Source organism: Mustela putorius, unplaced genomic scaffold (genome assembly GCF_011764305.1).
Source record: "Mustela putorius furo isolate JIRA1106 unplaced genomic scaffold, ASM1176430v1.1 tig00000196_pilon_pilon_pilon, whole genome shotgun sequence".
Lineage (NCBI taxonomy): Eukaryota > Metazoa > Chordata > Mammalia > Carnivora > Mustelidae > Mustela > Mustela putorius.
The window spans coordinates 10,680,553-10,696,238 of NW_025421310.1; the positions used below are offsets into that span (position 1 = coordinate 10,680,553).

General features: G+C 59.3%; 1 protein-coding gene across 3 annotated transcripts; it reads right to left on the bottom strand.

The window, feature by feature from the left end:
* Positions 1 to 1,032: 1,032 nt before the first annotated feature.
* On the bottom strand, positions 1,033 to 14,271 carry SCAF1 (SR-related CTD associated factor 1). Of its 3 annotated transcripts, none has more exons than XM_045077019.1 (11): positions 14,022 to 14,271; positions 11,237 to 11,350; positions 10,927 to 10,984; positions 10,073 to 10,167; positions 9,664 to 9,764; positions 9,458 to 9,573; positions 3,828 to 6,668; positions 3,121 to 3,203; positions 2,672 to 2,890; positions 1,774 to 1,902; positions 1,033 to 1,462 (listed from the first exon to the last, which is right to left on the bottom strand). In XM_045077019.1, exons 2-11 carry the CDS (start codon positions 11,342 to 11,344, stop codon positions 1,271 to 1,273), a joined length of 3,942 nt encoding a protein of 1,313 aa, XP_044932954.1. In that variant the 5' UTR covers positions 11,345 to 11,350; positions 14,022 to 14,271; the 3' UTR covers positions 1,033 to 1,270. The 3 variants fall into 3 exon arrangements, with proteins under 3 accessions (XP_044932954.1, XP_044932955.1, XP_044932956.1); XM_045077020.1 differs by lacking the exon at positions 14,022 to 14,271 and adding an exon at positions 13,674 to 14,015; XM_045077021.1 differs by lacking the exon at positions 14,022 to 14,271 and adding an exon at positions 13,559 to 13,682.
* Between the last annotated feature and the right edge of the window lie 1,415 nt (positions 14,272 to 15,686).

Sequence of the window (15,686 nt, forward strand, 5' to 3'; positions counted from 1 at the left end):
GTGACCTCCTTACCTCTTCCCTGGACCTGGTGAGGAGGGGACAGTCACCCCCATTTTACAGACCAAGACACTGATGCTTGGAGAAAAGCAAGGGTCACAAAGCAGGAAACACAGATGGGTTAGAATCCAGTCTGAATCCAGGGGTGCTGTTCTCCAAAGGGGCCCCTGGGGCAGAATCTAGAACCCGTCTTGTCATGCCACTGTCCAGTTAGCAAAGAACCTTTCACCTGGATCATCCTGTTAGTTGGGGGCGGGGGCCTTAGGTCCCCCCGCAGCTCGTGCTGGGCGACCTCAGGCAAGTCCTCCCTGCCAGGCCCTGAGCCCCGCTCTGCACTGGGCTGGAACAGGCAGTTGTAGAGAAGTTCTGGGCTCCAGCCTTAAAGCCTGCCCATGCCAGCAGGGACTGATGGGAGGCCAGTGTGGCCCTGACTCACTCTGTGGCCCCTGCTACTCTGTGCCTCAGTTTCCCTCTCTACCGCAGGAGAATGGATAAGATCACTGCAGCCTCGGAGGACTGGTAAAAAGAAAATCCAACTCAATGGGGAACAAAGGTCCTGTTGCTGGGGCAATTCCAGGGCAGACCGATAGCACCCAGGTGCCCTGAGCTTGGAAGACACCGAGCAGGTGGGACCTGGGACCCCAACCTCCCACCCACTGCCACTTTCTGTCAAGAGCAGCCCTGCATCAGGCTCTCTGCTCAGCAGGGAGCCTGCTTCCCTCTCTCTCTGCCTGCCTCTCCACCTACTTGTGATCTGTCAAATACATTAAAAAAAAAAAGGGTAAAAAAAATAAAAAGCAGTGGCTGACTATGAACCAGGGGTGCAAGAAGTGCTTCATTTGTCTGGGTCTTCATCCTTCCAACACCCACGTCAAAGATCAGGACACTGAGGCCCAGAAAGGCGAATGCACTCCGCCTGAGTCACACCTGGCTAGCCACCCTCGGGCATAGGCCAGACCACCTGTGTATCTTTTCCCAGCCCTTTCCCAGACTGGTCTCTGAAAAGAAAGGGCTGAAATCATGGGGCTTGGGGCTAACATTTCATGAAATCTTTAATGAAATTGGGGGAGGGACACAAACAGAAGGGAGGGGCGATGGGGACAGGCTTGGGGGCAAGGGGCACAGGACGGGTCAGGGCAGGGGGCTCTCCTCTTCCCTGCAGCAACCCTCCCCCAGTCATCCCACTGATGGGGGGAGGGAAGTGGGGAGGTGGAGCCATAAATACGTCCAGAATTCCAAAGAGGCGAAGGAAGGAAGGGGTGGCTGAAGGTCTCAGAGAGGGGGCAAGGGCAGTCCTGGGCCACCCTTGTCAGGGGGCCCGGGCTCCTTGGGCGGCCGCGGGGGCCCGGGGGGGTCGCCAGGCTTGCGGCCGTGCTTGCGAAAGTAGCGGTAGCGCTGGACGTAGGCCCGCACCAAGTTGCTCACCTTCACCGGGTTGATCTCCCCGCTTTTGCTGTGGCAGATCTAGGCAGTGAGGGGCAGCTTTGGTCACTGCCAGACCCCCGGGGTCCCTGCCACCTGGACTGCTGAGCACAGCTGGCAACTAGGATGGGAGCTGCTCCCCCCATCCCATTCCAAGCTAACAACCCCATCTGTAGCCCTGCCACCAGCAGGCCAGGCCCCGGCGGGCTTAAGCAAATCCCATCCCGCTCCTCACCTTCCAGACAGACGCACCCCTCCCAGCTCCCCGTCTGGGTAACATCTGTCTGCACGTGTCCGCCTCTCCTCCTGCTCCTCTCCCCACCTCGGTGTACCTGTTCGCCTCTGGGCCCCACCTTGTGGACAGCCTTCCGCAGGATGTCCTTGTACTCCTCCTTGGTGATGTCCTTCTTCTGATAGTACGGCTTGATGGCCAGCTTCACCTCCTCCACCGCCCGTTCCTGCGTGTGCAGCTTCTTCAAATACTGGCAGAGGCGGGGACAGGGCAGGAAAAAGGGACAGCAGAGGCCAGATGAGTTCCTGCGGAAACCCCAGCCTCCCCTCCCCTGCCTGTAGTCTCAGCCTCAGCCCTGCACTCCCCTCGTTGCCGTCGCCCCCGACCGCAGGCCAGGCTGGGTCTCCACCAGGCCAGAGCCCAGGCCCTCCCAGTGGCCCTGGACCAGGACCCACATGTCCACTGTCCACACAAAATGTACATGAAATGAGAGGTGGGCCATGGGCTGTCGGACCAGGACGGAAAACATGCAGACATGACCGAAAGGAAAACCGCCCTGAGGCCCCCCGAGCAGGAGCCAAGTGCAGCTGAGGAAAAACCTGTCCGAATCTGCCCGGCACCCACTCCTGCCCTCCAACAGATGCCTGACTTTCCTTTCTTAAACCATCCTCCCTCTCACACGAAAGGATGGGGAGGGAAGGAGAGACACGAGTGACCACGAAGTACACAGTAGTCCAGACACATGTCGGCACATGGGTGTGTTTACGTCGTCGTGCTTTTGTACCTCTCACCCTCTCTGTGCGCACATAATGGGGGAAAAAAATCTACCCAGCGCCCATCTCCCACTCATCCATGTGAGGGAAAGCCGAGCTCCTTACATTTTAATGACTTTGGTATGATCAAAGTTCCCGCCTGTGGGCATCGGTCTCCAGTCCTCCTTGGGCCCCTGTGTCTCAGCATCCGTTCCCGTTCTCTGCAAAGCTGTCACCAACAACCCACTGCCCCCAAGCCCAGCTCACCTTGTCTGTGTCTCCCCGTCCCTCGGAGCTGCTGCTGCCCTCTCGCTTGTCAGACGCTGCAGCCAGCCCAGTGGGGGTGGGAGGGGTCGAGCCGCAGCCCCCCAGGGGGAGGCTGCCAGGGAGCAGGTAGCTAGAGGGACCAGGGGGCAGCCCCAGAGAGGTGGGCACAGGAGCTGGGGTCACCCCCAGACTAGAGGGTGGCTTTCGATGGCTGAGGATCTGTGGGAAGAGGTTGGAGAGAACATGAACAAAGGGAGGGGGAGGGGAAGAGGGACCACGCACCCCCATCATTCCCGCCCTGGTTTCCCAGTAGTCTCATGGGCCAGAGATTCCTCCTCTGGCCAATCCCTTCCTTGTCCGAAGGCCCACTGGGAAATACAGTTCCTCTCCAGACCAGAGTCAGGGCACAAGAGAAGGGACTATGGGGACTCTTCCCCAGGGGAGCCCACCTGGTTGGTGGCCTGGATCAGTTCCTGGGCCTTTGCTCGGCTCGCCAGATTGGCTTCTTCCATCTTGAAGAGAAGTGCAGTCACTGCAAGGGGCAGACAGTTGAGGACAAGGACATCAGGAGTTGACACAAGAAGGGCCAGTGAGCGACACCTGGCCACCTGCTGCCCCCTCCCACCCGGACCCCTAGAGAGGCCATGGGTCTTGGGCTCAGAGCTGGGAAAAGGGAGCCTCGGCCCCTGAGAGAGCCACTCCGCACCACCACCACCCTGTTCTTACTTAAAACTTAAGGTATGCGTGTGGTCGGGGGCAACATGGCCAGGTTACTTGGAGACAAGGTGGTGGCAGAAGCGAGATTCCGTCTCAAGACCCCTGTGGTCTATTGCCATCCCCCAAGGGACACTGCTGCCCCCCACCCCCATCTTCTCTCTGGTCCCTCCACACGTACCCCAGGTCACCCGCAGGTGGCCCCCAGTCTGCGCCAGGCTGGCTGCCCCGCGCGCACCCACCTGCTCTCTTCCGGCATACCCAGACATCAGTGAGCCTCCCGGACAGACCCTGACCGGGCCCTCACCCACCCCAGCCCCTCACTGTCTGGGACACTATGTACCGACCCCTTCTAGGGCATCCCCACTGCCTCCAAGTCTGACCCCCTAGCACCTCCACCTCTCAGTCCTGTCTGCACCCCCCAGCCCCAGGGCACACTCACGGGCCAGGACACCGCTGGTAGTGCAGTCCACACCAGCAGGCAGGTTCCAGGGCATGGGCGGGGGCAGCGTGGGCAGCTGGGAAACACGGGTGGCTGGCCCGTCCTCTGCCCCCGAGTCACCGGCTGTGGACCCCGCGCTAGGGGCAGTGCTTGGGGCAGCTGCAGCCGTGCTGGTGGCTGTGGTTGTGGCAGGCTGCTGCTCCTCCTCCTCCTCTTCCTCCTCCTCCTCCTCTTCCTCCTCCTCCTCCTCCTCGGCACCACCTCGGACTCCAGCCTCCTCCACAGCCTCTTCGGGAAGGAAGGAGACCTCGGGCGTCTTGCAGCTGCTATCCACCGTCTGCGAGTCCGGTGTGAGCGCGGGGGGCGGAGGGGCTGCCTTAGGGGGCGGGGTGCTGGGGGCCTTGGCTGCCCGTTCTTCCCCGGACCAAGAGGTCTCCTCCACTCCCTTGGCCCCCGCTGCTTGGCTGCAGCTGTCCGCCTTGGACTTCTTTAGCATCACAGGGCCACCGCTGCCCCCGCTGCTGCCCCCACTGCGGATCTTTTTCCTGGTCTTGGATGGCTTGGTCTTTCCCTTGGTCCCCTTGGCTTTCTTGGCCCCAGCCTTGGCCTTGACCTTGGTCTTTTTGGGCTTGGTGCTGCCTGGAGCTGCTTTGGCCACCTCAGCGGGGGCCCGCTCATCGGGCTTGAGGAAGGGGGAGCGGCTCTCCCGGTCTCGGCTAAACTTGACCCCGATGGAGCCCAGGCCCGCTGACGCGGCCTCCTTGGCAGGCGTGGTACTGCTGACGCCTTCCCGGATCAGCACTGCCACCTTGGATTGCAGCTTCACCTTCCGGGAAGAAGAGGAGCACGAGGAGGAGGATGAGCCCGAGCCACTGCTGACCGGCGGCTTTGGTGGGGGCCCCGAGGAGGGTGCTGACTCCTTGGGAGGCCGAACCTTCTTGGATGACCTGTCCCTGTCCCTATCTCTGTCCCTGTCCCGGTCCCGATCCCCCCCATCCAGCGCCTTCCGCCGTGATCCCTTCTCCCGGGAGGAAGAGGAGGAGGAGGCAGCCCCAGAGCGGCGCCGGTCCTTCTCGCTGCTCTTGCCACCCCGCTCCTCGGCGCTCAGTCCCTCCGAGTCGTACAGGACCTCTCGCTTGGGCGACGAGGCCGGGGCCGGTGAGGGGCCGCGGGGGTCGGGCTTGTCAGGCCGGCCCACGGTGATGGTCCGCTTGATGGCGAAGAGATCGTGGTCCGTGAGGTCCTGGATGGAGGGTGGCACGGCCCCCCGGCGGCGGCTGTCGCGCTCTCCGCCCAAGGAGCTGGAGCCGGAGGGCGGCTGTGTGGGCACCGGGGCCTTTTCGCTGTCCCCAGAGCGCTTCTCGCCCCGGGACCGTGAGCGCTTCTTCTTTTTCTTGCTGCCGCCGCCATCTCGGTGCTTGCCGCGGTGCCGCTCCCGCCTGGACGACGACGAGGAGGAGGTGGCAGGGGGCGGGGAGGCCGAGCGCCGCCGCCGCCGCCGCTTTTCCCGGGACCGAGACCTGCGGCTGCCCCCGCGGCGGCGGTCGGTGCTGCGTGAGCGGCGGCGAGCGGAGCGGGAGCGGGAGCGGCGGCGGGCGGACGACGAGGCGTGGGAGCCCGGCTTGCGGTCCCGGGAGCGGTGCTTCTTGGAGTCCCAGGGTGAGGCCGGGGCCGGTGGGGCGGGCAGAGCGCTGGACGAGGATGAGGCAGCCTCCTTGGCCTCCCCGCCGCTCCGCTTTCGCTCCCGCCGTGACTTCTTGCGGGTGGGGGGCCCGGCGGGGGTGGCAGCAGCCGCAGTGGCGGCTGTGGGGGAGGGCGAGCGCTGGCGGTAGCGCTCCCGCCGCTGCGTCAGGATCTTGCGGCGCAGGTCCAGGCCGCCCCAGCGCGTGTCGGCGGCCGGTGGGGCGGGGGCAGGCTCCCCTAGGTCCACCTGCAGTGCGCCCTCCCCGTCCGACTCCGCGTGCAGAGACAAGAAGTCGTCCCCCTCTGGGGCCCGGGGAGCGGGGGGCGGGGGCGGGGGCTGAGCCGCAGGCGGTGCCGCGGCTGCGGGAGGGGGGCGCGCTGCCCGGCCGCCGCTGGGGCGAAACAGGGACACCGCCACCCGGGGCTCCTCCTCAGGCTGGACGATCTCGCCCTCCTCAATCTCTGAGTCGCCCGGTGGCAGCAGGGTTGGCGGGATGACGGCTCCACCGGCTGTCACCACCTCCACAGAGACCTTGCCTTCCCGACAGGCCTCTGCCTCAGTCCCCACCACGAAGACGCGCCGGCGGCTGGCTCCATCCGCCCGGGTGGAGTCTACCTGGGGCGGCGTTCCGGGGGCTGGCGTTGGCTGTGGGGGCTGGGGGTCCGGGCGGGGGCTCTCGTCACCTGGGAAGTCCTGGCTCAGACTGTTGTCATCATAGATGCCCGCCAGGGTCTCCGAGATGCGGCTGATGCTCTGAGACAAGCCTTCCTCCTCCTCTTCCTCCTCTTCCTCTTCCTCCTCCTCTTCCTCCTCCTCCTCCTCCTCTTCCTCAGGTGAGGGGGTCCCCGCGGATGAGCTGGGGTTGGAGCCAGTGGGCTCAAAGGGGTCATACTTCTGCTCCGGAGCAGGCGGTGGGGAATAGGCCTCATCGGTGGGGTGGAAGGGGTCATAGATGTCAAATCGGGGGGCAGGTGGAGCCGGGGGTGCTGGGGGTGGGGGAGGTGGGGGAGGGGAGGGAGAGGAAGATGAAGGGGAAGGGGAGGGTGAGGAGGACGCAGAGGAGGGGGCAGGGGGAGGGGCTGGGCCCCCATCTCCAGTGCCCAAGGTGAGGAGGTGGCGGGCACAGGAGGGTCGAGAAGAGTGGGGCTGTGGAGAAACTGCAAAGAAACGGTGGAGACGGAGAACCATGGTCAGGTGCACACCCTCCTCCCGGTGTCCTGCACAGCGCCCACGGGCAGGACAGCACCCCAGCCACTGCCCTCCTCCGGCGGCCCTCAGGGCGCCAGCAGACACAGCTCTCAGCACTTAACTCGGCCTGACTCACAGCACATTCCCACAACTCCACACCACTGGAGGACACTGAGGCTCAGGGAGCTGCAGTATCTTCCCGAAGGGCCCACAGCGGGGAGAAGCTGGGTGTGGACTCAGTCAGTGTGCCACCGAGCCTGTGCTCCCATATCCTGAGACGTCCCCTGGCCTGCAGCCCAAGAAGCCCATGACCGGTGTTACCACAGAAGACAAGGGCCAGAGTGGGGCAGCCGGGATTTGAACCTAAATCCACCTGAGAAGCTGAGCTCTGGCCCACCACTCCGGCTGCCTCTGGGGGAAATTTATCCTGCTTCATGGAAAGAATCGCCTGCGGCTGCAAAGGTGATAACTTCCTCTCCAGAGCCAGGAAAGGGCAGAGCTGAGGAGCCCTGGCCACTGGAGTCCTCGCCTCATGCACATCACTCTGTGACGAGCCCCATCCAAGGGACTGACAAGCGACAGGAACAACCAGGGTCCGCCCCTCCTACCCACTGGCATCGTGCTTTCCCGCATCATCCTTGCTGCTTCCCGAGGCCATGCTTTCTTGAAGACAGGGTCTCAGGGCCATAAATCCCACATGGAGACAATGGACCAGGGCCACACCTCCAGACACACACAATGGGGTGCCCTCTCAACCTCCCCTCTCAACCACATACTACAGGGTGCTGCAACGGCCAGGATGCTAGCATGGTCAGGTGGACAGTGCCAGGATAGCCAGGGCTCATGAGGGCAGTCCCAGAGCCACCTCTCAACCCTATCCCAGGCTCTAAGCCCTCACCCATGACATGACCAAGGACAAGGACCTCAACTGCTGCCTGTCTCAGTTTCCTCATCTCTACAGTGGGGTCCACTCATTCATTCAGGACATTTTTACTGATCACCTATCTTGTGCCAAGGGCAGTCTGGGGTACGAGGAATAGAAGAGTGAGCACAAGGGATAAAGTCCCTGCCTTCAAGGAGCTCACATCAAGCAGGGAGAGAAATCTCAAGGAGCCACAGAGAAAGCCCACCAGCTACTGAGGGCTGAGGAAGAAGATAAAAAGCAAGAGGGGATGCCCGGGTGGTGCAGTTCAGCCTCCGACTCTTGATTTCGGCTCAGGTCATGATCTCAGGATCATGAGATCAAAGCCCTTTGTCAGGCTCTGCACTTGGCAGGGAGCCTGCTTGAGATTCTCTCTCTCCCTCTGCCCTCCCCCAACCCCTCTAAAATACATAAATAAATCTAAGAAAGAAAGAGAAAAAGGAAAAAAGGAAAGAAACGTAAGCAGAGGGGCACCTGGGTGGCGCAGTGGGTTAAAGCCTCTGCCTTTAGCTCGGGTCGTGATCTCAGGGTCCTGGGATTGAGCCCCACATCAGGCTCTCTGCTCAGCGGGGAGCCTGCTTCCCCCCTTTCTCTCTGCCTGCCTTTCTGCCTATTCGTGATCTCTGTCAAATAAATAAATAAATAAATAAATAAAATCTAAAAGAAACAAAATCTTAAAAAAAAAAAAAAAAGAAACGTAAGCAGAGGAGGATGGTGATGAGAGCATTCACACCTCACGAGGACAAGGGGACTGGACAAGCAGCTATGGGGACCAAACCAGACTGTGCCTGGCCTGCAAGGACCCGGTGAGCATGAGCTCTTCTACCCTGCTTACGAATTATTACTACCCCCAGAGGTATAGGGAATCCACAGGCCGGAGCAGTCTGGAACTGCAGGACAGCCACTTCTTTATATAATTTTTATATGATGTAGGATTAAGGGTGAGTTTTTTTCCCCCTAAATTCTTAATAGTTTCCAAATGGAGGAAGAAAACCGCCGGTAACAAGGAAATAAATCACAATCCCAGCATCCTCCCCACCCCACCCCAGGGCAAAACAGCTCTCAGGTTCCAGATACGTCTGCATCACTGAATGTCTGGGGCCAAATCCCTAGGTCATCTGCTTTTGTCAATAAAGTTTTATTAGGACACTGCCATGCCCCTTTATTTATCCTCTAGACTTCTAATTTGAAAAGAAATGAACATATTCTTGTGGGCCCCGAAGAGTGTGGTGGGCCCGAGGTATCACGTTCCCTGAGCCTAATAGACAAGGAAACCCACAACTGTAAAAAAAAAATCAAAGAAAACAAACTGGGCCAGGGTGGGGGCCCAAAGTCAGCTGCCAAATAGCATCCCTAGCTGCCCTCATGCTGCACCCGAGCTGATAGAGCCTTCCTCTCTTCTCCACCCCTCCCAACTGCAGACATCCATGCAGAAGGAAGTCTAAACCTGGGCCCTGGGGGCCAGCAGCAGCAGCAGCCCTGAAGAACTAGTTAGAAATGCAAACTCCCAAGCCCCACCCCAAACCCACTGAATCAGAAACTAAGAGCTAAGGGCCTCCCGCTCCCAGGGAGATGAATTCTCACTGCAGCTCCACTGCCTTGTAGAGCCTGGGACGCTGAGCATCTCACATGTGCTAACGACTCCTTCGTGCTAGCGATCACATCAGCGATTGCTTTCCGTGCGTCTGTCGGCACGCACAGCCTTTATTTTGGTTTAACAGGCAAAGGCTTAAAGGTTTTGTCCAAGGGACACAATCACTACTATTACTACCAATGACAGCAGACTCCCGCACAACTCTGAGGTCTCCTGCTCAGCTCCGCCCTGGCCCCACATACCCGTTTTGCCTGTCCTCCAGGCCCTGAGACGGGGCAGCAGGCTAGGCACGGGCAGAGGGATCGGATCCCTGTCCCCGATTCGGACCTCAGCCACCAGCTCCAGCATGTCCTCGCTTCTGCAGGGCGGAAGGGGGTGAGTGAGCCCAAGGGAAGCTTCCAGCTCCCACGCCAAAGGCCTCTCCCACTCCAGCTGCCCAACTACTCACTCGCCAGGCCGCAGGTCCAGGTGGCTGGGAACCCAGGTATCTGGGGGATCCAGAACACTCACCAGCCCCGAGAGGAAGCTGTCTGCGGCCATGTCCAACACCTGGAATAGGCCAGGAGGGGCTCCGTCCTATATATGCTCATGTGAGGACCCACAAACCCCCTTTCCCCAGACCCTAAATTCTCAGGAACCCAAACATCTGAAACTCCAAGAAAATGCCAGGATCCAACCAATTCCCTCACCCTGACTTGCCTCTGGGACCCAAGGCTCACCCCCACAGATGACGTCCCCAGCCCCTCCAACACCACTGATTGACTCCAGCCCCAGGAGTCTGGGTCCCCAGACCCCAGTGACCTAGCCCCCCGCAACCCTCCCCAAGTCTGGGCCCCCAGCCCCCTGTTCTTACTCACAGTAGCCGTGTCAGTCCCCCCTGACTCCTGGGAACGGGGCTCTGACCGTGGGCTCCGGCAGCGCCTCCATCGAAGGCCATGACACCGGGAGCCATCTGGAGAGAGATTTGCATGGGGGATTGGAAACGAGACTAGACACAGAGACTCTGTGGGGCAGAGGAAAGGGGGGCCTGCTTAGCTCTTGCCAAGGGAACTAAGGACCTGCCGGCTCTCCCTGCCTCCTTCCACCACGCCCCAGCTCAGGTCCCGGAAGGACTCCCCAACACCATTCTGAGGCGCCAGTGCTCTCACCCCTCTGTCCTCCTAGCTGCCCTCAGGATGCTGTCCAGACAAGGCACTGTGTGCCTTTAGAGCCTTCCTAGGGCCCAATCCCCAAGGAACTCCCCTGCCTTGACTCCTGCTCATACCCCCCGCGCCCACCAGCCCCAGAAAAGATGACGCAGTCCTGCAAGGTGGCCCAGTGCTGTGCACCTGCTGGCTGCCTCTGCCTACCAGGCTTCCCTCTTTACTGGATCGCTCCTTAGATTGCATCCTTAGAGACCCAGTTCCCCTGTTTCCCCCCTCTAGGAAGCCTTCCCAGACAGACCCCATCTCCTCCCCCACACACTCCCTGAACCGGGCCTCCTCCTGCCCTCCGACAGTGCCTTGGGCCACTTCTGCCCAGTGATGGCGTCTCCCCTCCATCAGACTGGCAGCCCCTCCGAGGCAGCCATGGAGTCTGACCCATCTTTTGGCTCCCTGTGCCAGCATGAGAGTGGTGCCCAGGAGGCCTCAGAAGAGTGGTTATGAATGAAATTAGGGTAAAGAACACAGAGATGGGACAGGAGGCTAAGAGGAACCAGAGCCCATCATACCTTTATCATTTGGCAGATCCCCCTGCAGGGAACTTCCCACAGCCTGCTGAATGGCCCGCTAGAGAAAAGGTGGAGGGTGAAGGGGATGGAAAGAAAGGGCAGTCAGGGGACTCGTGCAAATGATTACAAGCTCTGCTCCTGGGAGACAGCCATTCCAGACACCCCTATAGCCAAATCCGAACCCATCAGAGGAGCCAAGAGTCCAGGCCCCCAGCCCCTCCTCCCCACCAGGGCCCAGGTGTTGGGCCCCCAAATCTGAACTTGCAGCCCATCCCTGCCTGCCTTGGCCCTGGGTGTCTACCAGCCTTACCAGGATAAAGGCAGAAGGAGAAAGTGTGGGGTCTCTGTCCGGTGGACCATCGCCCCGATCCTCGCCCGACTCCTCTGTCTTCCCTCGGGACTCATCTTCTTCCTCCATGGTCACCTGGTAGTTGAGAGGGTGACAGTTTGGAGTGGAGACCAGGGCGCAGGGGGGTTCCGGGAGGAGCAGGAAATGGATGCAAAGACCTCAAGGGCCTCCAATGTTGCTTTGTTCAGCAACCTCTCTGGAATCCCTCCCTTCTACCACTGCACTCCAGTCCTTGGGCGAGCTCCACACCCAGTGCAGCCATCGGAGGGACCAGAATGGGCTCTCTTCCCTTGCCTGGATCCCAGCTGCCCCCCTTTGTGGAAGGGAGGCCTTCCCAGCCTCCCCTTTCAACAAGGCACGCCCAAGTGCCCACAGCTTCCCCCACGGCCAAGCTTTAAGACCTCACTGCCCACCCTCCTAAGACCCAACCCAATGCCAAGATTTTTTTTGGTTGAGTTGTGATTTCAAATACTGTGTCCCATAGTCTCCTAAACCCTCCTTTCCCAAACTGAGACATGCACCAGTGGGCTGGGTGTACCTCAAATACCACACCACTTCCTACAGCATCAACTCTCCTCGATGGCGCAGAACCAAAAAATTGTATTTATATGCAAAAGATGGAACTGCAATAGAGCAATGTATAAAACCAGTACTGAACTGAAAACACTGCTTTCAGAAAGGCAGGCTGTTCACCTGACCCCACAGAGGGCATCCACCTAAGGCCTATGTGCCCACTGGATGAAAGCATGGCTCAAGCTTTCGTGATGTCACAGAAATTCTTAGATTATACTAAAGCGGAGAGATGATCCCTCGCACTGGTGGGTGTCTGGATTAGGACTTCAGAAAGCATGACTATTTCAGCTGCTAGCTTCCCTGTAACCATCAAATCTGCCACTTTGAAAACAATATCCAATCTGAGTTGCCAGAAAGCTTTAAAACCCCTAAACTGCCCCCCACACTGACTCATTGTGCTTATCTGGACAGGCACAACAGGAGTATCTATGGCCAAGAAGGGCTGTGAGAATTCAAAATGGACTGACTTCTGCCACAGAGTCAGCACAGCCCAAGCGTTCAATACAAAGTAACAATAATTAGCATTATTAGCCTCCAGAGGCCTAGGTTTATCTCTGCCACTCTCCCAGACCTTTGCTGCAAAGGTCTCTCTCCTACCACAGATTTCCAAGCTAAGCCAAAGCTCTCAGCAATGAGCCTGGAGCTCCTTCCCTAACTCCCACTAACATGTCCTGCCTATAAACCCCTGTGGACAGTTCCCAGCCCTGGAGCTGCTCTCCAGCACCTCTGGGGGAAGCACCTGCTACGCCGAACAGTGACTGTCACATAACAGAAGCCTAATTGAGACCTGCTGAGTAGACACACAGATCTCCAAGCCCTCTGCAGCGTATGAAGATGATTCCTTGCCCATGTGGCCATGCCCTGGGCTTTGCAGACACACCCAGGGCTCTTTGGATCTTTTCAACATGAAAACACATTCTGCAGACATTGTTAAGTCCCTATAGGTCAGTGTTTCCCCAACTACAGTATGATAGGAGTATAGTGGTTCACGAATAGATTGTTATAAAAAAATAAATAAATTGAACTCAGGAGAAAAATCTTTACAGTACATTGCAGGGCGTTAAGTGGAAATATGAATTAATGGGACTTTGGTATTCAACACAGGGGAATATGCAATGGGTATCAACAAAAAATGTACTTCTTACTGTAGATCAAGGTCAAAAGAGTTTGAAAAGCATTGCACTAAATGAATCTAGGTGATCCTACAGACTTCCCCACACAAATGTGGACTAATTCTAATCTCTATAGCTCCAGGGCAATGCAGAATTTAAAAACATTTTTTCATTTGAATTACATTATAAAGTGCAAGTACATTTGAGCTGGGCAAATTTTCCAATACTCTCCTTTGTCTTGTTCTCCACGCGATTATACAGCCTCAAAAGGCATTCGAATTTGCTCCAGGCATAAAGACTGCACTCTTGCAGTCACACTGAAAGCCAACTAGATGGTTCCAGGTCCTTCTAACTGCCCCCAGCCTCCTGTCACCCAGATTAGACACTCTCCAGAGGTTAGAGACCCATCCAGGCCTCACAGCACACCTCAGTATTTGCCCCCCTCCCTTGGTGGGCATACCCCACCCGTCAGGGTGGCCCTAAAAGGCTTCCTGGCCCTCCAACAGTTCTCAGGCCCGCTAAATGGCCCCAGACCCATGTAGGTGAGCCGCATCCTCAAGTCAGCTCATGCAGACACTCCCAGCCCTAACAGACATACCCCGGGCGCTATAGATGGCTCTGCAGATACTCCTTAGCTCTTGCAGACCTCCTTCACCCTGGGACATATCTCAAGATCTCAAGATGGCCCCAGAACCCTATAAACAGACCCTAACCTCTGGTCAGCCCATAAAGACGATCAGCAGTGCCTATAGAAATGACCCACGCCAGCTAGGTGATGGAGAGCAGGCTCCAGTCCCGGTCCAGCCCGGTGGACGTCCCCACTCCTCACGGGGACGCCCCGCAGATGCCCCCCGGAACCCACAGACGCGTCCCGGGGCCTTAAGAAGGCCCCCCGCTCGGCACCAGGTTCCGCCGCCGCTGCCGGGCCCGAGGCCGCCCCGCTAAGTCCTCCAGGCCCCGCGGCGTGTGGGGAGGACCCCAGGACAACTAGCGACCCGACTCCGCCCCGCCCACCCCAATAGGCCCGAGCCCCGCGGCCCAGACTGCCGCCGCCATCTTACCCCGCCGCTCGGGCTGCGGCTCCGGCCCCGGCGCGGGGCGGGGCGGGCTGGGGGGGCTCGCGAGCAGAGGGAGGAGAGGGGCGGAGCTAAAACGCCGCCGAGCTTGCCGGGACTTCAAGTACCGAGCACGGTGCCGTGAAGGCTGGTGGGAAGACTCCGGACTCAGTTTCCCAGAAGCCAATCGGGCACACAGGCAGGGGCGCGCGCGACGGACGCCGGGAGGCGTAGTCCGCGCGTCGCCTTCGTCGCGCGGGGACAGCAAGGAAGTGAGAGGTGAAGGGGGCGGGGTTGCGGTAGCCCGCTACAAGGCCCCACAGTGCCCTGCGCGCGCGCGGAAAGAGCTGCGGAACAGGAAGTGACGTGAAACCCTGAGCAGGGTGGCTGCAAGGGAATTGTAGTTCCGAAAAGTGGACGGTAGAAAAAAAGCCGTGCTGGCTGGGAGTTGCGCCGCCCACCTGCTGGGGATTCCCAGAATATCCCGGTCTCCTAAATCCCCTCTAAATATAGAGCCGAGGAGCCCGACCCTACAACCTCCTCCTCATTCAAGATGGAAAAGTCCAAATTCCGATTTCATCTCACTCAGCAGGAGTTCGGACTCCCATTTTCTTCCTTCCTGGGACTGGGGAGTTCGACCTCTCCTTCCTCACAAACAGAAGTCAGGCCCTCATGCCCATCCTTCCTCCATCCTTCCACTCCTGGTCTCAAACTCGTACTTCACTTCACACAGACACAGGTATTCGGGTTCCCAATCCGGATTCCCTCAGATCCAGATATCTGAATACCCGGCCCCACCAACCCCTGGACCCAAGAGTCCACGCCCCCAGCTCTCTCCTTTGCGGAACCTAGTAGTAAAGACTCCCTGATCCCCTACTCCCCGGGACCCAGGAATTCAGAACTCCAGTCTCATTCTCCCCGAGAGACCCCGGAGTCTGGGCCCTCATCTTACTCCTTCAGGACTCAGAAAATCTGGCCCGAGGCCCTTCAATGATCCAACCACCCCAGTTTGGGCGAGCTGGCTCAGGGATTAGGAATTCAGTGATCTCACGGCCCCTCCCTGTCCCGTTACCCCGCTGTCCCCCTCCAGGGCCCCACCTCCCCTCCCAGTCTGTCTTCCGCTTGGCTGGGACTCCGGGAACCGGAAGCCTGGGTCCCTTAGCGGGCGGAGACTCCGGCGTCCAGCCTAGACGCCCGGGTCGGAAGTTTGGCTAGGATCCCAAGACGGAGGTGGAGCTTCCCTTCAAGACCCGCTCCTTCCTTCGAGCGCGCCTATATACGGCCGCGCGCGAGTCGACGAACCCCGCCTACTAAAAACGGGGCCTAGGGGATGGTTCCCTGAAAAGCGATGCCTCCGGGATCCTCATTTGCATAGCACCTCCCCGAACGATTTTCCCGACCCGTCCGCCGAAAGCGTGAGGGATCGTATTAGCATATCCCCGCCCACAGACGGCCCGCCAGCAGAGAGCGCGTGGCGCTGCTCCGGGTGAGCTTAGCCCTCGCGTTAGCATATCCCCGCCCCATTCGGAATTCCCCTTCACAAGGAAAGCCTTTCCCCCTCCCTTATTAGCATAGCTCCTCCTTTTCCCGGGCCTTACCTCCTAAGCGTCCCGAGACTCCCAGTCCTTCTCTCCGGAGCTCATGATTATGCAGTAGCCTTATTAGCGGGGC